Source organism: Arvicola amphibius, chromosome 12 (genome assembly GCF_903992535.2).
Source record: "Arvicola amphibius chromosome 12, mArvAmp1.2, whole genome shotgun sequence".
In the NCBI taxonomy this organism is placed as follows: Eukaryota; Metazoa; Chordata; class Mammalia; order Rodentia; family Cricetidae; genus Arvicola; species Arvicola amphibius.
The window spans coordinates 37,625,540-37,652,437 of NC_052058.2; the positions used below are offsets into that span (position 1 = coordinate 37,625,540).

The window sequence follows — 26,898 nt, forward strand, 5'->3', positions numbered from 1 at the left end:
CTCATTATCGTAGATGGGTTCACAAACAATGACAGTCTAAAAAGAGACATGATTCTTATGTGTTGTGCTAACCTGAAGCTCCATGAACATAAGAAAGCTCTAACATGAAGTGTTCATGTATAAAATGATAGAGATTTCAAAGAGAAATACCCAAAGTTGAAATTTGGAGCTAAGATTTGGCTAACATGTTGGGAAATATATATTTGTAGCTTATACATATGTTAATGAGTATATTTTATTTTTACTTTGTTTGGACAGTTTAACTTATCAGGGAGTCAAGTAATAAAATAGATAACTTTTTTTAGATGCTCCTGAAGGTCAAATGTGGACTCTCATGTAGACTAGGCAAATGGTCTACCACTGAAGAGTATATCTACTCTCCAACAGAGTTAACCATTAATGAGCTAATCTCACACAGTAATTTGCATCATGTTTTTTAAAGTCCATTACACTCAATTTTTAAATTTATTTCCACAATAAGCCTTTGCAATGAGGCAATATCCTAAACACATTTAATAGAAGAGAATGCCAAGAAACGCACAAAGAAATGAAGTCATTTGCTCAAGGTTATTTAGATGACAGGGGTTTCAAACCATTCAACGGTACTGCAACCTCTGCTCAGAATCACAGCTCAGAGCAGCCAACCCACTTGTATATGGCCCTTCAGCTTCTAAATGGGGAAGCTGAGAGTGTTTTTGGATTGTGGACTCCCAAGAAATGTGCCCTTGTCTGCATACGTTGGTTATTGCTTATACCTTTCAACATCTATACCAGAAGGGTGGACCAAACCACTCTTTGTGTAGTTTCCTTTTTCCAGGGTTTGGTAGCAATTATACATCAGTCCTAGACTCATAACGTAATTGCAGGATCATTTTCTAAAGTTTGCTTCTCCTGTTCTGAGCCCAGTAGAGATCCCCTGATAACGTGCCTCTCACATAGCAAGCTCGCCAGGCAGGCAGCTCTCAGGACATGGGCTCTGCTATCAGAGAGACTGACACATGAGGCCACAACCTGCCATCCACCATTTTCAGTTTTCTCACAATTATAGTGCTCATGAATTCAACCTAAGTAATTTCTTTTCTTTGTCTTCGCAGTGATTTACTTAATGCCCTGCAAATATAATATTACTACCTAATTTCTTTCTCATACATAGCTGTTACAAGCCGACACTCCTAATATAAAGCTGGGTGTGGCTACCGTTTGTGGACTAGAGTGTTGCTCTTAATTTGGATCTAGCCTCCAAGTTCCAGAGTGGAAAGCAATGAATATTAACAACCCAAACCTCTCCTTCAGCCCATTTCCTTTACTTAGGTTGAATTCAGAAGCACTGTCTCCCATGAATACCATGGAAGCTACAGGCGCAGTGTTCCTCTTTTTCTTCTTGTTACCCAGCATGCTCAGTGTTGTGGAAAGATGCTGCATAATTGAGGACATTGCCCCAAAGATGAAAGATTGTATTAATTGCCTCTCTCACACAACACCGGCATACTTTTTATAGGATTTGAAGGTAATGAGCATCTTTGAATTTAAATCCCAGTGTTAAGTAGCTGTCTGTTTAAACATTTCTTTAATCTCTTCAATTATTTGTGTGTGGGTGGGGGGTGGACTTTTTGGTCAAACCCTCTCAATTTCTTTAATGCAGTTAAAATAATCTATCTATTTTCTAAGAATGAATTTATAGCCTATTTATAAAAATAAATTCATCTCATGAACATGAATGAAGCATACAGCAGCCACAAACAGGGATTTATGTGAGAAGTAAACAGGAAATTGTACGGGAGGGGTGCTAGCCAAAGAAATCAGCCCCAAGCAATAAAAGGCTTAGCTTAGCACAAAGCCAACAGTTACATCTATGAAATAAGACAGAAACACTGTCTTTTCTGAAATTTCCTACTTCAGAAACTGGAAAGTATAAGCTTTTAAAGAAATAATATTCATAAAATGTCTGGGTGTGTTTCTTGAATCCTTTTATAGTTGACCTTCTATACCGTTATCATGCCGGCCTGAATTATAAATACTTCAGGGTAAATGGCCTTCCATTTGGAATCTGCCTTTGGATCTTTCCCTCCCCATTCTTTCTTGGTCCTATTCTTTCACAGGTAAAAGGAGTTTGCTTGCTTGTTTTTCCTTCTCCCTTTAGCAAATGGGAACAGAGGAAATGATTAATATCTGACTGTTTTGCCATCCTCTCTGAGAACATCCACTCTCTACAAGGTCTGTTTATGCACTGTGGGATGCTACTAGTTCAACAAAGTCAGGACCAAACTTATCAGGCTACTGAGCTTTAGGTATCTCGGGTGCAATGTCACAGAAGGGATGTGTGTAGTAGAGCCGTGGATGTCACGCAGCCTGAGTTTCTATGGAATCAGAACTTGGGATAGAAAGAGTGTTCTGAAATTGTATTGGGTGTGTGTGGTGTCAGCACCTTTGAAAGTGAAGAAATGGGGACTGTGGGGTGGCAGAAGCTGAAATCTGGTGCAGGAAGGTATAGATCTTTGCTCCCTTTTTCAGAGACATACAGTGACCTGCTGTTGTAGGTGGATCATTCAGTGCAGGTTGCCTGAGAGCAATTTCCTGTATTGTATGCTGGCAACAGGAGGACGAAGACCTCCACTGCTGACGAAGACAACCGCAGCACATCAGAGCATCCCTGTGAGTCCAGAATCTTTTTCTCAGACCACAGCACATGGGAAGAATCAGGTTGCTGTAGTGTGTGTACATTTGACTGACAAATCCAATTCCCGGGTTCCTCCACTATTTCCCCAATTTTTATAACCCTTCTTTTCCCATAAAAATTTCCTTTCCTTTCCATGATTATGATTTTAGGGTTGAGCCATGTGCTTGATTTTCAGCTACCTACAGACTGGTGCCACCAACCTCGTCCTTCTTCCCTGGGAAAGTTCAAAGTAAAGAGCAACTCCTTTAAGATTTCAGCTTCCAACTCAACCAAGTGAGCAAAAGGTAAAGGCTTCGGTTAATCAATCACATCAGCTATAAATGGGGCCACGTGGGCTTACTGGAAATGATAATTCCTTTGAGCTATCTTTTGGCACTGTTGAAGGATTCAGTTATCTCCCTCAGAATAGTCTCTGAGTGGAAGATGTCTTCATTTCTGCCACCTCATGCTATCCACCTCAATTATTGTTTTAGTTACAATGTTACTTTCTATGTGACGTTGCCTGTCGGAACATCCTCCATGAATAAATCTGTGTAAGGAGAATTTTGAAAGCTTGTAGAAAACTCCAAGAAAACAAGACAAAAGTCTTGTGACTGGTGTTCCTCCATAACGTGGATTGTTCTAGGAATGTGCTTTTGTGTCCCTCCAAGGTGTAGTAAATAGGAGTGGGCTTACTTCAGATTGCCCATCATTGATTATTATTGTTTAAGCGCTGGTTATGTACAGCTTAAAATCATGCGACCTTTGCTCTTTTTGGTGTTGCTTACTCCACAAAATACCTCCCAAGTATAAACTGTCTGAAGCCCGGAATGGAGTTGGCTATTGCATGAGACTTTAGTCCACTTCAATAGGCTCCACTCTTCAGGTTTATGCCACCAATCAGAGCAGGAACAGTTGCTGAGTTACTGGTTGATGAGGTCGCACAGTGCCAAGTGTACAAGAACAGGGAGAAAAGACCAGAGAAGCAGCGTCTGAGTGGGGATGGGCAATAGATAATAAATGACTGTGAGCATGGAGCTTTTGACTAAGTAACTGCTCTTTCTATGCAGACAGCTATATCTCAGTCTATCAAACGTGTAACTCAAGTGAACTCATTTGTAGAGCAGTGAAAAGTGCCTTAGGATCCAGTTAGAACTGGAGCTTCCAAAACTGGCAACACATACATGCATGCATACATACATACATACATACATACATACATACATATATCTATAATATATCTGTATTATATATACTACATATCCATATTTTGTGCATGAGAATTAATATCAAGCTGATTCTTTTATCTCTAATATTAGGGGAAAGGAATGCAGAATCCATGAATCCACAAGAGAAACATGTGTGTTCTAAGAGTGGACCTTCAGTTTTGATAGGAGGGAGACAGCATCTGAAATAGAATATATACTATTCATACCTGGGAAGATTTTTGATGAGAAATATGATTCCAGTCGGAAACGTTTTTCATTTGTATTATTTATATATTTATACACACTTATTTATCTTTTTTCTATTATCCAACCTATTTTTACTTTATTTAATATTCATACATTTCTGTAATACATTTTGATCAAATCCACCCCATACCTCCCTGAAGCGTCCTCCTCTACCCTCTTCCCACTGTTTTTTGCTTCCAAGTTCATGTATCTTTTAACTTTCCAAGACAACTTAGTGCTTCCTGTTTGTGCATGAGTGTAGGACCTTCTATGGGAACAGGAACGTAGATAACCTCTCAGGAACTGCATTCGTGAAAACTGACTCTTCTTCGCCCAGCACCCATGATTTGCCAATAGCTCCTCAGCTAAGGCAGGTAGGGGCAGAGTATCCCAGTGTGTCATCCATCATCTGGGTCTTCTAAGTCTCCAGTGAGGACTTTGGTATTTAACAGTGTTGCCATGAAACACGCTGACTCCTCATTGTGGCCCAGCAACAGATGTTGGTCTCAGAGCCCCCTTGCTGTCCAGGGAGAAGGACTGATGGCCCTGATGGCACAAATCCTGTACTTGCTTGTTTTCCTTGTTAGGATGACTATAATAAATCTTTTGCTTAAATGTTCTACAACTGTACTATGTACCCTAGGAATAAGTGATTAGCTTTGTCTTCGCAGTGATTTACTTAATGCCCTGTAAATATAATATTACTACCTAATTTCTTTCTCGTACATAGCTGTTACAAGCCGACACTCCTAATATAAAGCTGGGTGTGGCTACCGTTTGTGGGATAGAGTGCTGCTCTTAATTTGGGTCTAGCCTCCAAGTTCCAGAGTGGAAAGCAATGAATATTAACAACCCAAACCTCTCCGCAGTGTTCCTGATTTGAATGCTAAGCAACGCCCTTCACAGCGTCATCTCATTTAGCTCTTACCCAAGTTCTATAAGGTATTTTTTAATTCATATTTTGCCAAAAAAAGCAGGAAGAAATATTCCTAGCAACATGAATTGATGGCAAGTTGGAGATCCAAATGAATCTGTGGCTAGTATAATATTTTAAGCAGTGTCCTCACCTGGCCTCACTGGGGTTCCACCAGAGCAGGGAAACTCCTAACTATGGGCAGCTTTGCCATTAGCTAGAAGACTATATAAGCCAATTTAGTACTATAGTTTATAGCATACATTTAAATGAGAACTCCTCAGTGTCATAGCACCGTATTTGTCATTTTCTACTTTGTTCCTTTCATAATTTAATAATTTTAAAATAAATTCCCATATTATCTAGTACATGTTCTCTAAGGGCCTGTGTGGTGGCTTAGTCCCCCATCTTGTCTCAGAGCAATTGGTGGAGACTTTCCAATGCAGAACTATTGGAAAGTCCTCTGGTTTTTGAAGGTATTCCCTTGAAGGGGAGAGTGAGATGAGACGCGACCCCTTCTTTTTTTTTCTTCACATTCTGCCAAGAGGCAGAAGGCCCTCTTCTGTTACACATTTACACACTGCAGCCATGATGTCCTGCCACACCGACCAATTCTGGAGGAAAACGAACAAAACTGAGCCCAGAGAAGGCTTTGAAACTTCAACCTCTCACCTCTTTGTTAGTGCAACAGAAGCTGACTAATACAACACTTGAAAAAAATGCAGTGAAAGCATAACTTGAAAGTTGCAAGGGCAGAAAGTTAACCACTAAAAGCTCAGTGTGCCTGGCATGCGTTTGGATATCACCATGTCACACACAACAATAGTTACAGAGATGTGGCAGAAAATGTCATATGGTGTGCTGCATAAGGGCCTGGGTAAGAAAAGAAGAGATATTATGTCAAAAACTAAGAAAGGCTGAAAGTATGGACTTTAATTACACAGTACAATTATTGAACATTATTGTGACAAGAATACCATGCTAATATAAGATTTAATAATAGTGGCACTAGGTATAGAGTGCATAGGAATTCTCTGTACTATTATTATAGTAGTTCTGAAATTCTAAAAGCATTTTTAAAAAGTTTGTTTAAATAATAGTCACTAATCCTGTAGTCATGCCTCAATAGTCTTTATTTAAAGTCATAATTGTAGCTCTATTTAAAAATTGACATATATGACTTACAGAGAGGGGTTATAAACTGTATCTGGAAAGTGGCCCGGTTTTGGAAGAGAAAAAAGGACAGAAAAACAGTGGTCCAAAGAAAACAACTGCACATTGACTAAGATTTTAGACAGGCTGCAGGAGCTAATGTCTTAAGGCTCAAGAACCCAATAGACTAACACTTTGATCTCCAACTCTTTTCTCAAGTGCAAAGGACATCATTTCCCTAAATCCTATCTTCCTTATGAGCCGGGCGGTGGTGGCGCATGCCTTTAATCCCAGCACTCGGGAGGCAGAGGCAGGCGGATCTCTGTGATTTCGAGACCAGGCTGGTCTACAAGAGCTAGCTCCAGGACAGGCTCTAAAGCTGCAAAGAAACCCTGTCTCGAAAAAAAAAGTAGAGTTATGAACATAATATAAAAGTATATTATTAGATAATATACTTTTAATTCTATTTTATGAATTTTAAGTCCCTTCATCTGCAGATAGTTTCTTGACAAGTGAAAGTCAGAGCATATTCTAGTTCTCTATCCCACACTGTGAACCAATGCGCATGTTTTGGTGTTCTCTCATTAAATGTGACTTAAATTTTATAAGTACAAGGCAAAATCTCTTTGAAAGTAAACTGATATTTTTGTGGGTTTTTTTTCCCTTCTTTTCTGGGAAAAGACTTTTTTATTGTCAATGGTTGATAGCATTTAGGTTCATAGCAGGCAATCCCTTGATTAGTTCCTACTGAGAAGAGTTAGCCCTTTCGTGGAAGCTGCTGAGCCTTTATGAAGACAGGTACTCAAGTTGTGCAATCACTGTGTATCTGAAACCTCCCCCAATGTGTATCTGAGAATGCCCCCCCATGACTGCCTACATTCACTGTGGTCCATAGAATACTCTAATTCTCTGTAGATCACTGCTGAACGAATGTGCAAAGGACCCCTCTGCTTGGAGCTGAAATTGAGACTATAAAGGAAAAGAGCTTTCTTTCAGATGTAACCTTTAATCGCCAGAGAAATGGTCTTACTTGCTTTTGAAGTAGAACGCTGCACAGAACATGCCCACGATGACAATTCCAAAGACGATACATGAAATTGACAGCACCTGCCTTTGATAAACGTCTTCACTCTCTGTGAATTTGAAACACAGAATTAGAATGGATGCTAGTGGGGTTCAGAGGCAAAAGTCTCCATCCTTGTACTTCTGAGCTGGTAGGGGTTTTTCAATGCCAGCTTTCTTTTTGTTCCTGTTGTGAATAGGAGAAAAACATGAGGAATTTATTATGATTTGGTTTCTTTGTAGAGATCTATACAGTAACCTGCTACTGCTTTTAATTATTGCCTTTTGGTATTTGTACAGTCAAATAAGTAAGCACTCTTGTTCAAACATATAACAACTTGATAAATATTATAAGTGAATTTTATAACTTCTATACATTGTAGAAGCATATGTTCTGGAAACTGTGTTGAACCCTAATTAATAAACTAGAAGGTGAGAGTCTCCGTACTTTCTGGTGCCAGCAACAACTAAGTTTTCATTCTGTGGTGCTCAGATCTCTGTGCTGTCTGATGTTTGTTTGGTCCTTGGTGATCAACCCACTATTCCTCTTTCGACTACTCTAATTGATATCTTCATCACTTTATAAAGGAGATTTTCAGTAATTAAATATCAGGTTCACCACATCTGTAGCCATCTTAGTGCCATGTTCAGGCATAGTAGACAGCAGCCTCTGTACCAATGTGGTACCTTGTCTCTTGTCATTGCAAAACGTGCCCATTCGGCCACTTCTCTCCTCAGTTGCTACAATATATACTCAAATCCTTTTCTAAAACAGGATTAGTAAAACAATTCTTCCATCTTATTAAGAGCTTTGCATAGCTTCTAGAACTCTCTCTGCAAATTTCAATCCTTTTGTTTTTATTTCTCTCTTTAAGCACAGGAACGCCATAGTACATGGTAGTAATCAGGAACTCATTTGCAGACGCTCTCTTCAGCTGCTCCCATGGAGTTTCCCAGTCATCCTTTTGGCAACATAGCCACACAAAAGTTCAAGAAACTTATAACCTTCACAACAGCACCTTCATACTACGCCTAGAAGAGTGTGCTACAGGGCAAGTGTTTTATAAGAGATGAAGGCTGAAAATTGGATGTCTTAGGCGGGCATCAAGTTCCCAACAATGTCTTCAGCTCACTAGCTCCCCTGACCAGATTCATTCATCTACTCCAATTATACTCAAGCACCTGCTCAACAAAACTTCCCTTATTCTCAGGTATTTTGGCTCCTATGAAAAATGAGGCCTGTGTAGAGAAACTATTCCAACATTTTAGAGTAAAACACACACACACACATACACACACACACACACAAATTTAGCACAATCTTTCTCACTCATTTGCTCGCTTTCTATTTCTTTTCAACCTCAGTTCCTCCCTCCCTCTTGACTAGTTTAGTTAGTGGTTCCTCAAACTTCAGTGTGCAGTTCAGTCACCTTGAAAGTTACGAGAGTACAGGCCACCTTCACTTGTTCCTGGGGAGTTACAGAATAGCATACCTCAGTGTGTACAGAATTTTGCTTTTGGAAAAGTCCTCAGGGTGACTGTGGTGCTTTCAGACTGGGAAATCCTTGAGAAAGCATTGAGTGTAGTGTGTTCAGCATATGACTCGCTGGCTCTTCCACATCTGGTAAGATGTGTTTCCTTGTATTTAATGTCAATCATTAAAATATAAATAAATAAGTAGATAGATAGATAGATAGATAGATAAGCTTAGCAAAGTCTACTAACTTTTAATGAAATTTCTCCCAAACTAGACATAACAGAAAGAAATTTTTCACCTAACAAAGAATAGCTTTAGTGCGTGCACATACATGTAATAGATTAATATATAACATCATGAAAATTTGAACACTTTGACCTTAAGTGAATGACAATGCCTACTTGCACCACTTCTACTGGACACTGCCCTATAGTCAATGTTCTAAGGGAAAAATAGAACAATGAAAAAAATTGAAGCAATGGATGAAAAAAATTGTCTTTTCAGATATTGTGGTCACCCGGTGGAATCTACAAAAGGAGCTAGAAGCATTGGTAGGTGAACTTAGCATGTTTATAGTACACGGGATGGAAGGAAAAAATTTCTTGTACATGTACTTAGTAGAAACAAAATAAGAGGAGCACTATAAACAAAATAAGAGGAGCACTCCCTTGGAAAATAATAGGAATAGAAACACTAACATGAGACCTGAACATAAAATATAAGCCAGTTTCTCATGACTTAAACACCCAAAGATTGAGATGGCAATTTTGAATAAATTCTTTTCTGTTAACAAGTTCTCAGAAAATTTAAGAATGATAAAGAAGTATCCATGGGACATAAGAGAATTTCAAATAAACTATGGTGAGAAGGTGGGGTTATTAATAAAATAACTGAAGTCAATGCTTAGTATACCATTACAAGGACATAGAGCATCGCTCTTTCTTGACTATTCATAGATTTTTAATAGATATGACATACCATTTTAAAAACAGCTTCACAGAGTTAAGAATATACACACTTTATGAGGGAGGCATTTCATTCTTAGGCATTTAACCAGCTTTAATTAAAAAAAACTGATTTTCTTTTGTATCCGAGTTAATAAAATATTTCTATTACTAATCCTCATTAAAAATTTTCCAAACACCCATACATAGGTCAGTGAAAAAGATTGTGGTATATCCGTTCAATGGAACATTACTCAACAATAAGAGAAATTAGTCAATGAAATAATCAATAATGTAGATGAGTTTGAATTCACTCAGAGTGAGATGTCATACACAAACCCATGCTATATGTATCCAACCACACAAAATTGAAGGAACTGGAAGTACGTGACAGATAGGTGAAATTATTATCTTCTGTCTGTGGAAATGAAGAGTTAAAGATTACAGAGCAACGTTGGGAATTTTTAAGTTATAGACACATTCATTATCTTAATTTTAGTATTCATTATCTTAATTTCAATGATCATATCATTGGTAGATAATTATCGCTTGTTGTACCATATTAAATATTTTAGGCAAGGTTCATTTCATCCCAGTTATAGCAGTAAAAAATTAATTCTGGGGATAAATTAAAATAGGAAATATATTGAGACTATAAAGAATTTCAGAGTATAAAATGAAACCCAGGCTCCATTGAGTTCCTTTTAAAATTATGCTCCCACAAACCCTTCTCCACACATCAATCAATATAAATTTATATTATATAAATTAAGTCATACATACACATGTACATTATGTTTATATACATGCATATACCCATTATTATATATGTTTCACTATTAAGCAAGCTAATGGCTCCTATGTTAGAGTAACAATAATATCATAAGGTTTGAATATGAAAAGTGCTTAATGTGACATCTATTTTTTCCTAGAATGTCTGATGTTTTACTCTGCTGCATCTTGATGCCTGCTGTTCCCTTTCCCTCCCTGCCTGCCTTCCTCCCTCTCAATTTCTCTCTCTGTGCTCTCTGTAGTATATTCTTCTGTCTTTTAATGTTTTTTGTTTCCCTAAATTAAATAAATTGAACATACTTATCTAAATGTCTTCCACTATGCTATAAGACTCACTGGCTCATGACACCGGATTTTTATATTTGTTCATTGTCTGGATATTGTTTCTCCAGCTCCTCCAACAGCCCTTCTCAGCAGCATAAATGAGTAGATGAATGTACATTTCTGTCTATGCAAATGGCCTGATTTACGTTGTATTGTCTCTTACCTTAACATGCACTTAGCTGCAGCACCTCCGCTCATCACACTAACTTTTCCCAAGCTCTGAAGACTGACTCAGTTCTGAGCTGAGCACGACCCACCCTTCATTCAATGCTAGACTCCTCCCATGGCTGGGGCATTGTCATCCACCTGACCTGATTCTGTATTCCCAAAGTCCTCCTCACAGAATTTAGTTACTTGTCCCCAGACCTCAGAGTTCACCCCAGCCTGCTCAACCTAGAGACAGAAACTTCAATACTGGTCCCCACATAACCACCCAACTGCACTGATGTGCTGCTCAGTTTAGTTGTTTGGCCTGACTGCTTGGAGCTGATGGCAATTCATGGCCAGAATGCAGGCTGTGGGTTGGCTGAAGGGCACAGAACTCCTCGCACCAGGATTTTCTGAGAGCATCCCAAAATGTCCCTAGATGTTGCCAGGAGCCTGTGAAATGAGTCCCTGTTGTGTGAGGTTTCTCTCTCAGCAATGCTAACTGCAGCACCAAACCCATCACACCTGTCTCAAAACTGGCATGGAAAAAGTCTGTTTTATTTCTTTCTCTGAGACCATCTGCCATGGATTCCCTTTAAGCTTGGTTGCCTGCTTTTGAGTTCTTTCTCCTGTGAACGTGTATCTCAAACCAATGCTTCACAAGCATCCATCCTTCCTAGGCTTCATTTACATCTTGATTGCTGGTTTAGGCTAAAATGTTGAGAAAGGTAAAGTCAACCTAAGAGAAACTTTAGGTTTTTCTGTTTTCCCAGGAAATGGAGAGGGATGGTTATGTGGATTAACGGTCTGGGGTGAACATTTTAAAACATTAAGTGATCAAAGTAAACAGATGCAGAACATGTCATGGAGACCTTATTAGGGTCATATTGCCATTTTAAAAATTGTCATGCTTTTTATCCCACATTTGTAAGCTGATCTTAGAAACAAATGATTCCAAAGCTTTCCATCTTTCTGGATTGTAGTAAATGATTAAAGAAGCACGTGTAAATTTCACAAGGCAGCTAATCCCATCCTGCCACTACCAATACAGTTTTGAATATGAAGGATGATGATGCCCATTAAAACAAAATCAAGTAAAAAGAAGCCTGTTCCCACTTACACGAGTGATTTCCATGTATAATCTGCCTGTTACATTTCTGATATTTGAATCTAGTCAAAAGTCATCTAGGAATTGCAACAAAACCAATTCTGAGTTTAAATCAAGAGTGAAATTAAAAGAGTAAAAGCTTAAAATGAATTTGAGACCCAGCTGTGGTCAAGTGATGATGCTCTTGGTGCCTTTGATTCGTAGGCACTTACACAGATTCGTACGTAATTAAAACAGAACTCACACCCAGCCAGGAAGGGACCGCTCCACGCAATTTGGGATTTCAGGTTGGTTCTGGCCACTGAATAGGTGACTGCCACTATGACTTATAAAGCCTCCTTCATCAGAAAACAGTGCTTTTCACCTGTGTGTATTATAGGGATGATGCCTGACTTTTCTAAGATATTAATGGATTGTAACCCATTTAGTAATTTAATAAATTCTTGGTACTATTCAAAAAATTTCCTCCTACTGTAATATTTGTCTTTGAAGACATACTTTATAGCTTTATGATGGGTCCACACTTGTAATCAAGATTGAAAATCATCCTGTGGTTTAAATATATTATTAATATTTTTAAAAAGTATTTTAAAAAATATTATTCTGTATCAGACGTCTTATAGTCAGCAAAGTAGTGCTTAGAGAAAAGGATATTTAAGTTTAAATTCAATTTTTGCCATTTTCACTAAAATTTTGGAAAGTTATTAAACTTAGAAGTTCATCTCCCAAACAGAATTATTAGTTGTTTTGTTCTACATACTAATAGCCTATTGATAAAAGTCTAGAAGTTTCTCAAGACATACATTTTCTTTAAAAACATTCTTATAAGATCCAGTACCACCTAAATATGTAAAGTCCTGTCAGGAAGGATAATAGAAAATCTCAAGGAATGAAGCACATTTGTTGATTTAAAAGCCAAAGAAACAACCATAAAAGATAGAAGCTGATACTAGACCCATTAGATCCACTCAGAGGGACCAGGGTAAAGTTTCCAGCACCTACCTAGCATGGTAGCTAATATATCTGTAACTCTAGTTCTTGGGACTTTGATACCCTATTACAACACCTAAAGATACTGTATGTCATGCACCTACCTATACACAGGCAAACACTCATATATCGAAAATAGAAATAAATCTTAAAATAAAAAGTCAAAAGGACTTATTCCAAGTCCCCTCAGGACAAAAGGGATTTTGAGTTATTCAGTGAAGATGTTCTTTCTGTTAAGTACTCACCCTGTGATGTGGGAATCCCTTCTGTGTGCTGTGATTACCATTAATGAAAAAGAAACTGCAATGGCCTGTTGATAAGGAAAAACTTAGGTAGGCAGAGAGGAATGGACTAAATGCTTGGAGAAAGCAGAGTCAAGGGGACACCATGGATCCCCCACTGGAGATGGATGTGCTGAAAATTTGCTGGTAGGCCACGACCTCATGGTGATACTCAGATTAATGGAGATGGTTAAATTAATATTTAAGAGTTAGCCAACAAGAAGTTAGAGCTAATGGGCCAAGGAGTGATTTAATTAATATAGTTTCTGTGTGATTTATTTTGGGGCTAAGTGGGCCAGGAACCAAACAAGTGTCTCCCCCAACAGATTGGTGCCAACGTGGCTAACTAAATCCACATAAAACCTGAGAATGCTTGAAAGGAATTCTAGACAAATAAAATAAAATAAAATGAAATAAAATAAAATACAGAGCTTGACACAGCTTCTTGCTGTTTGCTGGCAGCATGCCACAGCTCCTTTAAGAGAGATTTTCTTGACTCAGCTGCAGCAGAAAAAAAGTGGCAGTTTTGAAATACTGGCTTTCTGGGATGACTTTTGGCTCTTTCGGGAGACCAAGTATTTTGATGGGCTTTGTGAGCAAACTGCTGCAGCTTGCTTGATGGCAACATGGACCAGCTTTCTGCCTGTAACTGGGGCGATGAGCATGGCTCAGAGGTACAAGCAGCTCTGGCATGCTGGACTGTGCAGAGCAAGCTGAAAATACCATATATATCATACTAATGGCACAGCTTAAGTTTTCGATTGGGTGGGTAATCAGGCAGTACTGTATATACTTTAAAAATCACTCCTACAATAAAGAATTACAGATATGCAATAAAGACAAATCCAGATGAGTCATAGTGTTGGATAATGTATGTAGGCTTGGAAGAGAGAAGAAAAAGATTATAGAGAGTCATAAAATAAAGTTAATGTTTTTTTAAAAAGGATAATGTCTTTAAAGAGACAGAGTGCAGATAGTCATAGATTAAAAGGAGTAAAGAAAAATAAGCCATGTAAAGATGGAAAAATCACAGAGAGTCTGGACTATGTACGTTATTGTGTTTTCTTTGAAATTTTTGACTGTGAAGGAGCTAAGTACAGAGAGACATTTCATTGTGTGGGCTTCTAAGCTATACCAGCATGTATATAAATGTAACTTGACTTCAAAATCTGGGTCTGAGAGTAAATTGTGTTGGAAAAGAGGTTCTTCTTTTGTTTCCACAGAAGATGAGAACCTGCGGATTGCTTCTAGACTGGTGTTGTTGGACAGACCACACACCCCTGAAAGGTTGCCATGAACACCCTCAAAAAATTACTTTGCCCAACTGCTGACTAAGATGAACCTAGCACACAGGATACACCATGAATGACCTGATTAACAGCATCCCCAAACAGCAGGAAGTAGTATGGATAAATATATGCCCATATTACCAAATATTGTCTATAATTGTTTGTTTTCATTTAAAGGGGATATGATATAGATATGGATACTTTGCATTGGTATGGATCTTTCTCTATTGATACAAATTTAAGGTTAATTTTGTTACATGTATATTTCTGGTCTTGATTAAAATATTGTGTTTGTGTAGCTCATTTAAAAATGTAATATATCATTAAGAATATAAGTTAATAGATACTCATCTATAATAAGCTTGTAGTCATGTTAGATTTTCTAGATGTATAGAGATATATTTCAGTTAGGTATTCTTCAAATCTTTCAGAGACCTTCAGAATATGACATTTAGATGTTTTAAAAATTTAGGGCTTGTCATGACAATAAGACACATCTGCTCCTGGAAGTGCTAATTACTTCAAGAAGAAAATGGGCATCAAAGAGGCTCCTTATGGAGTTGGTTAGCCATTTGGGCAAGAAGTTGCTCTTGTCTGGACTGCTTAACTGGGCATGAAGGACCCACCAAGAAATAACTGCTAAACTTGCATAAAGGTGAAATGATCCTTGTGGTTCCTGCTTCATGAAAGAATCTGTTAAACATTCTGCAGGATACACAAAAAATGACCGAAAAACTGTCAGTATAGGTGAAACTATCTTTGAAATTTCCTGCTTCACGAAAAAGTCTGCTGCATACTATGGGCCTGTAGGCTGAAGATGGATGCCCCAATGGTACAGAAGAACTTTGGGTGACTGTTCAGGTAGTGAGAGGTCTTTGTCAATTCTAGAGTTTTGGAAGTTGCTTACAATGAACTTCTTATTTACTTCAGTAATATTATATCCTTCTGGAGACTTTGATGGAGTTGGGGAATAGATAGGTAGTTATAGTTTTCCTTAGTTATGATAAAAGAAAAAGTAAACAGAAATATTGCAACTGTAATTCTTATTGATACCTGTTTTGTTATATGTAATTTTACTATGTCAAAGTTAAAACCTTTCTTTTCATTTAAACAGAAAATGGGAGGTAATGTGGGAGTTGTGTTGTAATTACAATTAATGAATAAAGAAATTGCAGTGTCCTGTTGATAGGGCAGAAACAAGGTAGGTGGGGAGAACTGGACAGAATGCTGAAAGAAAGAAGGGCAGAGTCAAGGGGACGCCATGGATCCACCGCTAGAGATAGATGTGCTAAAACATTGCTCATGGGCTGGGCGGTGGTGGCACACGCCTTTAATCCCAGCAATCAGGAGGCAGAGGCAGGTAGATCTCTGAGTTCGAGGCCAGCCTGGTCTACAAGAGCTAGTTCCAGGACAGGCTCTAGAAACTACAGGGAAATCCTGTCTCGAAAAAAAAAAAAAAAAAAAAAAAAAAAAAAAAAAAAAAAAAAAAAACATTGACCATGGTGATACACAGATTGATAGAAATGGGTTAAATTAATATGTAAGAGTTAGCCAATAAGAAGTTAGAGTTATTGGGCCAAGTAGTGATTTAATTAATACAGTTTCTGTGTGATTATTTCAGAGCTAAGTGGGCCAGGAACCAAACAAGCATCTCCTCCAACATCCCTGTGTGAACTGACTCATATTAAAATGTTCTGTCCTCAGAGGCTAATTTTTTTTCTCTTCATCTTCCAGAAAAAAAGTGTTTCCTGATTTTTCTCTAAACTGAAAGTATCCAGAATATATTTCATTATATATTTCCTCTGTATCTCTTAGAGTAGGTAATGTAGTGATATTTTCCCTCTAGTGCCACCACTTTGCAGACATGATGTTGGGTTTTAAGGATGGAGGGAAAGAAGAAATAGACCTGAGTCCTCCTCATCATGTGTATAATAATCCACTAGGGCATATAGTTGACAGTTAAACTAACACAAAAGGATACGTGAGCAGCTTGTTGTACAGAGGACATATATACAAGGCTGCAGAGGTGGATTATAGGGAACCCCACCTTTTTAGAGTGCTCAACATCAAAGAGGTGAAATGTAAAAATGGAAGTCAATTTTAGACTAAAGTCATGGGATGGCAAGCATTATTTATGTGTAGAAAACAGTTTATACAAAGATTTTTTTTTTTATAGACTTAAGAGAGTTTATTCTGGAGCCACATGAATGACCACAGCCTGGGAAGTGGATTGAGGTTACCCCAAATACCATGTTCCAATGGGGCAAAAGTTTGATTAAGTTCTCATAGTAACAGAGCAAAGAAAGTTATAAATCAAGACATTTTTCAAATACATTGGTGGAAACATTAAGGAGGTAGTTATAGCAAAGTGTGGGAAGTCTCTGTTGTAAGCCTCAGATGTTTGAGTTGGTGAAAACTGGGGGACTGTTTGTATAGTTTAAAATTCTTTACCTCGTCACAAGGATATTAGGTCACTCAAAGATGGGAAATACATGGCTGTTAAGGGTAAAGGGTAAATATAATACAAGATAACTTTGGCTCCCAACTTGTTATACTCTAGCTCTTTAACAGTAAGTTGGTCTTGTAGAATGCTTAACACAGGTGAGACTTTTCCCCGAGTTCTAATTCTCAATACATATGTACATACATACATACATACATACATAAATGCATGCATACACCTTCCCTCCAATCCTGGCTGTTGAACCAGGACTTCATGCATGCTAGGCAAGTACTTTACCACAGATAATATTCTTTTTGTTTGTCTTTTTAAGAATGTGCATAGTTATATTTTTTTAAATAAAGTTTTAAAATTATTATATTTTATATGTATGGGTATTTTTGCCTGATTGTATATCTGTACCATCTATGTTCTGATAGTCTCGGAAGCTAGCGGAGGGCATTGGATCCCTGAGGAAGGAATTATAGATGGCTATGAGCCTCCATGTCAGTGATGGGAACTGAACCCAGGAAACCTGGAAAAGCAGCCAGTCCTTCCAACTGTTGAGCCATCTCTCCAGCACTCTCTTTTGTTTGTTATACAAGGATTTTGAGATAAATCTGGAATAAGCAGAGCAGCATAGAGGAAGCAGGGACATAGTTCACAATGATTTTGTCATTATAATCCCAGGAAGTAACTGAAGTACTTAAGAGATTAATTTCATATTTTTATTGTAATATAGGAGTAAAACTTGAAACAGACTGATGGAGTGGATATAGAATCCAGAAGGGATAACATAGCACCAGATTGGGTAAGCTGGGATGGGTGTTTGAACAGCAGCAAGTAGCAACAGAATAGAGAACGCAGCAAATGGGGGGGGGGAGCTTTAATCAAATACTTTAGGGTCCACGAGTCAGTGATCTCTACTAAAGAGGATACTCAGAATTGGATGTAGACACAAACCTCAGAACATACAAATTTCAAGAGCACATAAAATATCAAAGTAGAAATGTTGAGCGTACATGTATGCACAAGTAGATGGGATGAGAGATAGCACCAAGCTGTCATAAACACTTTAGGGGCTAACAAGTGTGTTCTTTTTGTGTGATAATCCCGTTTAAAAGAAAATAACACAAGCAAAAAAGGAAACCAAGAAAAATGAAAGATCTCTACATTACATCTATACACATGCACATATTCACATATGTGCACACCAACACACACACACACACACAAATTTACACACACACACACACACACATCACTGTAGTCATACAGGAGCCATCATATCTCCAGCTGGACAACTGTAGTCTCGACATACATGAATCAGACCCTTTGTGGCCAGTAGGTAATAACGAAAGCTTGATTTCTTTGACTTATTTTAAAAGTCAGCTTTGCAATACCACCAAGTCTCCTTATCCAAATATTCATTACCTGAGGCCATGCAGTTAAGAGTCTACATACAGAAGCAAAATCATCATACTACAACAATATTTCCTAATGAAGTCACACTATCAAAGAGCCCGCAGCAACATTCATCACTGCCCAATTCCACCACTTGCTTCCATCCATCAAGTTAACCTCATAATCTGTGTAGGTCAAATTCTCATTGACTGTTAGACTCTGCCTTTGTGCCATCATTGTAACAAAATTAAATTGAAGTAGGTTTATACAACATTAATTACTCTTTTTTCTCATTTTTTTATTAACAATTTCTATCTCCTCCCCTCCTCCTCTCCCTTCCCTCCCCTCCCTTCCACCCATGCCCCACTCCACCCCTCTCCAAGACAAAGAGCCATCAGGGTTCCCTTCACTATGTTAAGTCCAAGGTCCTCCCAGCTCCCCCTAAGTCCAGGAAGGTGAGCAACCAAACTGACAAGGCTCACAGTGAGCCCGTCCATGCTGTAGAGTTCATGCTCATTGCCGTTGTCCTTATATAAAGAAGGCATTCTGAAGTTTCCTCCTAAACATTAACAAATGTTAGGGACAGATTATAATATTAGGAGCTTAAAGGGGGCTTCAGATGAACCTTAATTCATAAAGAGAATATAGTGAACATTTAGAATGTTTAGAAACTGAGATTGGCATCTTTTAACTTATTGACTAAAAATTGAATTAATTGTCTGCTCAACACATAAAATACATTTAAAGATAAAATAGATCCTGAAGGAAAATGACAGAGACCTTCAGTGAGTTTATACTTAACACTTGAAGATAGGCCCTCAGTAGGTGTATAGTAAGCCTCTCCAGGAAAGGTTCAGGGACCAGCAGTACTGCTAGCCAAGTGGAGACAGACTTGGATTCCAGTGGGCATGCAAGGTTCCACAGCCAACCCAATTATTACTTTCTCTAGTCCCCTTCTCAAACTCTTCTATTTTTATAATTTATTCTATTACTGTTGTCAGGTATCTGTAGAAAAGTACATTTTAAAGTATTTTTGAAAAGTAAATTAATTACTTTAAAATAAAATTTCAACATTCATTATTGTCTTTGTTTCCATTCAGAGCTTTTTATGGATTGAATTGTGTCCCCCCCAAAATGCTAAAGCAATAGGCCCCAATGCTTGCAAAAGGACATTATTTCAATAAGGTATACTCTGACTGGAATACTGATGTCTTTCTCCTAAATAATTATTTTGCTAAGATCCAATTTCTATCAGAGTATGTTAAAACCTGAGGCCTTCAGGAAGTACTTGATCATAAGGACTCCATTCTCCTGAAGGGATCAAAGTCTTAACAACAAAAGAGATTTGACAGAACACTGTCACTTCTGATACTTGAGAACAAGAGACACCATCTAGGAAGCAGAGAGCAGTTTCCCTAGATTTCAAATACAATGATACCTTAGCCTTAGACTGCTTATTTTCCACCATGGTTAGAAGTAAATTTCTGTTTTAGAATTAGCATGTTTGAGTATATTGTTTAGTGGTCCAAATGGACAAGCATAGTATCTTTAAGTTGAAATAAGTTCATGGACAAGGACTCTAGTGCATTTTTACTGTGTCCTTATCAAAATGGGAGAGTTGTACAAACACAGTGAGGTGGGGAAGAGAAGAGAAGAAATTAGCTATGGAAATATGATATTCAGGATGACCTATCCACAAGACAAAGACCACCAATGATGAACAAGACCTTAGCAACAGCGAGAAGAGTCTCCCCATTAGAGTCTCAGAGGGAACCAACCCTGGATTCCCTTTATTTTAGACTTCAAGGGCTCAGAACACCAAGCCAAAAATGATTCTCTTCTCTAAGCCATCAAATTGTGGTACTTTGTCACTGCAGCCCTAGCAAGCCAGTATACCTCTCAAGCCAACCAAGTCATGTGCACTGTGAAGTTTGAAAAATTTCTTCCCACACTCTTATATGCCTTGCAGAGCTTCATCACTGTGTACCAAAAATATGGCATTCTGTCTCCACAAACCCTGAATAACAGTCACTTTCCTTCACAGATGTACTGACTGGCTAGCGAGGGCCCTGCAAAGCACAGTTACTCAGAAGCCTTGAGTCAAATGAGTAGCTTCAGGGTTGTCTGCCTTATGGCATTCACCAGTGGGTGATCTGCCTGATGGGCTAATAATGGTTTCTAGGGAGGGTGTTTCCATCTCCCCCCACTGTGGTCTTTGCCATAATGTTAGAAAAAAGTCGGGTGGTAGATGCTCACACCTTTAATCCCAGCACTTGGGAAGCAGAGACAGGTGTATCTCTGAGTTTGAAGTCAGTGTAGTCTACAAGAGTTAGTTCCAATACAGTCAGGGCTGTTACACAGATAGACCCTATCTCTAAAAACAAAACAACACACACACACACACACACACACACACACACACACACACACACACACTAATATACATATATAAATATACATTTTAATTTATGCTTATATGTAAATTAATTCTATCATAGTGAAATGTTCATGTTAAAATTGTGTTTTTATCTTATTCCCATGAGAAAAATCTTTAGATGAGCATCATCCATTAAATCTGACTTGTAGAAGGAAATGGCAATGTAAATCTATAAACACATTTGTTCTCTTACAGTTTCCTCACATTTCCCCTCCCTGTATATTAACCTTTAGTGTCATAAGAAGCCTTACCATCTTCCTTCCTTTTTCCAGGCAGTAACATGATTACATATAAGAGAATGTTGTAAAAGGTAGTTTGGAAAGAATAGGGGGAGAAAGAGAGAGAGAAAGAGAGAGAGAGGGGGGGGAGAGGAAGGAAGCAAGCAAGGAATGAAGGAAAGAGGAAGGGAAGAAAGAAAGAAAGAAAGAAAGAAAGAAAGAAAGAAAGAAAGAAAGAAAGAAAGAAAGAAAGAAAGAAGAAATGAAGGAAGGAAAGAGAAAGAAAGAAAGAAAGAAAGAAAGAAAGAAAGAAAGAAAGAAAGAAAGAAAGAAAGAAAGACAGACAGACAGAAGAGAGAGAAGAACCGGGCCTTGGGTCCTCTCATCATTACATTTAACATTGCTGGCTTTCAGGTGTTATTTCTTTCCCAAATAAATTAAAAGCAGAAAGCAATTCTGAATCGAAATAAATCTATTAGTGGGTTCTCAATATTGAGAGAAAGCCTGTCTGTGACGTCTGACTTGACTTTTCAAATGCCCATGAAATCTCTTCTGACCATTTTCTCTGTGAATCTATCATTCAGGATTCAAGCACACAGCCACATTTCAGATAAAGGCATGTAACTTGGAATGAGAAAATTCTACTTCTTGGAAATAGTAAGAACCTGAACAAAAGGTTTATGGGAATAATATAGTATTTTTCCTATGATGCGGTGAGAAGCTTAATACACTAATATCCTTTCAGTCTTACTTCACAGGAAAACGTCCAGATCCAATGTTAAAATCAAATCTCCTTAGTGGTCATGACGGCTTCCACCTCCTGCACCCTGGTGAGATGGGGTGGGAGATTTCCGATTCCTTTGCTTAAATCAGCAATGAGAAGCCTTTAACAGCCCTATGCACTTGCTCATCAAACACAGACCTGCACAGAGCAACTTGGAACAAGCCTAGTGGGTATGCACCCTCCAGCTTTATGTCACAGGGATGCTGTAGGCAGCTCCCCTGAATCAGCTGAGAATCAGATATCACAGAGCAGATGTCGAGACTCGAGGCATTCTTCATCAGCTATATAAACATCGTGTTTATTTTTCAATTGTAATTTGGAGACTATAATTACATTTCTCTCCTGCCCCTTTCTCCCTCCCAACATTTCCATGTGCCTCCCTACTCTATTTCAAACACATGGCCTCTTTTTAGTTGTTGTTACATACACATCACACGCACAATATGCACACAACATGCACACACACACAACACGCACACACACTCTTAAGTATGAAGTAAACCTGTTCCATCCTTTTAATGTTACATCTATGTACATGTTTTAAAGGCTGACCATTTCTCCTGCTCTTATTATTCTTTAGTAGACTCCATGAGATCAAAATGGAGTCATAAAACTTCAAATATATGACATCCTCGACCTTGTGATGTCAGAGAGGCAATATATGAAATGCTTGATCGAAGGTGATATAAAACAACCTACTGCCAACCATATTAGAAACACACACACACAACTTGATACCAATGCTGAAAACCTATGTTACTGGTATATCTATCTAGGCTATTTTATCATTTTTGAAAAGTCAATTCCTCCTATTTATGTTTAAAAAGCTATATTTAAAGGATAATGGTGTGTTTTATCAACAGCCTTATACACTGCATACTTATCCCTCTTGATTTCATCCCTAATAGAATTGCTTGACTTATTATAATATTTGTTTTATTTCACTCTATGCACACAACGGAATTAGGAGAGCATACTCTAAATGTTAAATAATCTCAAATAGTTCAGCAGAGCACTGCAATAGAAAATTCATTAATATTTTTATATGCATTTTATTTTAATCCATACTCATTGTCACCATGTGTGTTTTATATCACAGCCCTTGTTTAACAGCAGAGTCGTGTTCAAAGTGCTTACTTGACCCTGTTAGGTAGCACATTGGACAGTACAGATAGAGGATGTGATAACTCTGGCCTATTTCAAGACCCTCCCTTAACTGCTAATGGGGATTTATGCAATTCTATTTAACATGCATTTGGCTCAATTTTTAATATGAAAGGGGTACTCTCTCTTTCACTGGGTCTGTCGAGAATTAAATGGGGTACTTTGTATGGTACATTTACTAAGCATAAGCCTTGTATCTCTACTTGTTATCAATAATATATAGTATCAATATTTCCTACCACGTCATCATTATCATTGTTGCTATTCTAATGTACCATAACAGAGTTTACTGAGAAAATCCTCTTTAATAGTTGGATTTGAGTGTAACACAGAAACTCCATGTTAGCCAATGATTTTTAAGTCTTTAAGTGCATAAGAGATATAGAGGTTTAAAATGGGCATTGTGGTCAAGTCCATGAAAATCAGGTGCAAAGAAACACTCAGGCTTCTTATAACAGTGGTAAGCTAGCCAGGATGCTATTCTCTTACTAGTTCCTGTGATGATATTGCAGAACTAAGCTCATTTTCAACTTGGTTTTGAAAAGTTTATCAAACTAGAATGTGAAGTGAATTTCATGCTACTGTTTTCACTTGCTGGCATTTGTCACCCTGCCTTGCAGGAACTATACTTTTTTGAGATTTTTTAAAAAATGATTCCTTGTGTATTTCACATCATGCAACCTTATTTTATTCATCTCCCTATTCCTTCATATCCACCGCCTGCCCTTGCAACATGTTCCCTGAAAAACAAATAAAACAAAATTTAAAAGAGAAACCAAAAAGAACCAAAAGCAAAACAAACAAACATACAAAAAGAAAAGGAAAAAATAAAGGTCTTGCCTGTAATGTGGCCCAGTATACACTCTAGTCATGTGTCTTTATTTGCAAGTGTTCATTGCAATGAGTCATTTTTATGGTTCAAAGCCCCTGCCTTCAGCTACACCATCAATTCTGGGCCCACCCTGGGATTCCTTTTGATATCCTGTTGTTCTGTTGTGTAAATCCTGCAGTTTGGATCTATCTTCTTTAGGAAGTCTTCAAATGTTCCATAAGTTCATAAATGAGGTGGATGTTGGGGTGGGGCAACTCATACCCCTGCTTCTGGGTTTTGGTGATAGCTGGGCTGGTGAGCCTGCCAGCTTTCCCCCATTTACACCACCAGGACAGCCTCTGCAGCATTGTGCTGGCAAGCTCACCCACTGCAGCATCAGCATGAAGAAGGGGCAGGTCTCCTGTTCTGAGAGCCTCAGGGCAGACTCACACCTACACCACCAGAGCCAGCTTTACTGTTTGGCCAAGTGACGCACAGGGCCAGCTCTCCCATTTTTGTGTTTCCCATGGCCGGGTCTGTAACTCAAATTCCATGGATCTGACGCCCTTGACTGGTCTTTGTGGGCATCTGTACATGTGAGTGTCACATGGAAGGAATGAAGCTGAGAGCTTCCTCAGGATGCTGGAATCTTCCCTGTGGTCTTGCCCACTGGATGAGAAAGAAGGTAGATCTACGCAAATAGCTATGATCATGTCAGCAGATTAGTACAGAATAGTATCATCTTCATTTTACCGATTAGGAGACAAGGGCTGTAAGAGGAACATATCTAGGACTCAAGTATACAAGGAACAGGTCTTGAACTCCAACATACACTCTTGATTCCAGTTGGCATATGTCTACTTTTTCCCTTGATCTCTTCATGTCCCATTCCCGAGGAAGATGAAAGGGAACACATTCATTCATCTACTGTCCTACATCAAAAGGTCAGATAATGCAGGACCTCCACAAAATACCGCCTGAGCAAAAAGAGAAACACAAACCAATGATAAGGAGAAGCAAAGAATGAGGAGGAAAAAGACTAGATGAAGCAGGAGGGAGAGAGGAATTAAGGAGAAACAGAAGCAGGAGAGGCTCTGATCTCCATCCCTTGGTACCCAAGGAACTCAAAATCAAACAGAAGAAACTGTCTGTTTCAAATGCAGTTAAGAGTTTGTCAAAAAGGAACAGAAGCAAGAGAGCAGCTTCTGCTGTTTCATCCAGGTTGATTCTTCAGACATTGTGCAGTGTGCCATTTGCTTCTCTCTGTGCAGTTTCCAGTGTCCGAGCAACTCAAGTGCCTCCCCAAGGAACAATCACAATGAATTGCATTCCAAATTTCAAGAATGGGCTTTTCTTAGCTTAGTCATTGACATTTATTTAATCCAAGTCTTAAAGCCATTAAAGGTAAAACACTTCAAAACAAAATTTGTTTAATCAAGAATTGACAATGAAGTCCTGAGGTCCTTGACCATGCTAGTGGAGAAGCTTTGAAAGAGAAGGATCTGGAAAGATGAGTCATGGTGCCTAAACTTTCTGTTTGAACCAACACTAGCCCACTTTGCTAGAGGCAGAGAAAACAGCAGGTGAATGGGGGTAAGATGGGGTAAGCTCATTAGTCTGCACTATCTGGGCCTGTGCTAACCAACTCATGAGTCTTCTCTCTTCATCTTGCTTTTTCTTCTCCAGGCTTGCAGGCAGGACTCAGCCCTCTTCCTCAACTCCATATGAATGTACATTTTACTCTTTGCTAGACTTTTTTTTCCAGCTTTGGTCATTCTACCCACCAATCCAGAAACAACTACTTAGACCCGAGACTTCCATGAAGTGGAAGCTTCCCCTCATCTATCCCACAACAGTTTTTTTTTTTTTTTTTTTTTTTTTTTTTTTTTTTTTTTTTTTTTTTTTTTTTTTTTTTTTTTTTTGAGAAGTGGGACCTCCATTATCTGTGCTGTAGGCAATAGAGAAGGGGAAACAAATACTGTGTGAACTGACATACTATGTTCCAATTTGGCAGTCAGATCTTAACCATAATAACTCCTAGGGAGATTTGCTGCCAGTTTGGTTCATGCTATGAAAGAATTTGGAGGAAGTAACACAATATGGATGTAGTTAGGGTGGACCCTGCCTGAGCAGACAACAGAGTCATTTGGACTATGCAGATTGTATAGTCACCTGCCAACACCATACACAACCAAGTGTGGGATCGATACAAGCAGGATTCCAAACTCATCAGTGTATTCTGACCCAAACTTACACTCATTTTGGTGGTGTAAAAGAACATAACTCCCATAGGCTCATAGGGAATGGGACGACTGAGAGGTGTGGTTTTGTTGAAGTACATGTGTCTTGTTGTAGGAAACGTGTCACTGAGAATCTGGGCCAGCTCCAGTGTTACTCTTTCTTCCTGCTGTTTGCCAACCCAGCTGTAGAACACTCAGCTATCTCTCCAGCACCATGCTCCCTGCCATGATGATAAGGGGCTACACCTCTAAACTGTAAGCCAGCCCCAGTTAAGTTTTTTCTGTATAAGAGTTGCTATGGTTATGGTGTCTCATCACAGCAGTAGAAACCCGATGACCCGTATGAAGTGTCTTTCTGGAATCCTTTAATAATGCTGAGTAAATGTTTCTGATTGCAGCTACAGTGAGACGTATTTTTATGTCACAAACGCAAGCAGAAACCCTGCAAAGAAGTTACTACATAGGGGAAAACAGGAAGAAAACGTAGCATGTGGGAGTAACATCCATGTTGAGGACAGGAAAGAAAGCTCCCCCTCTCTCCTTCTCTCGGCATTCCCTGCTGTGCACTGCATTATCAACTGAGAACACCTGCACAGAGTGGCTTTCTGAAGAATCCAGAAACTGAAAATTTCAAGAAAGAGATGCACACCGTCTGGGTCAACTGTTGTCCCTCTGGACGAAGGCAGAGAAGGCAGGGGGCTTCCACAGGCTGAAACATCAAATATTCCCTTGTCTCATACAAAGGTTTATTTCTGTTAGAATCAAATAGCAATTGATCCCTCATGACAGGTAGAAATCTTACCGTAAGCAA

At 38.6% G+C, this 26,898-nt stretch overlaps 1 protein-coding gene across 1 annotated transcript in view; it reads right to left on the bottom strand.

Annotated features, from left to right (window-relative positions):
- Nrg3 (neuregulin 3) overlaps positions 1–26,898 on the bottom strand; it is a 550,956-nt gene that overhangs the window by 24,982 nt on the left and 499,076 nt on the right. Inside the window, exon 4 of the mRNA XM_042054014.1 lies at positions 7,206–7,308. Within this exon, the coding sequence (XP_041909948.1) occupies positions 7,206–7,308 (103 nt within the window). The remainder of the gene's footprint in view (positions 1–7,205; positions 7,309–26,898) is intronic.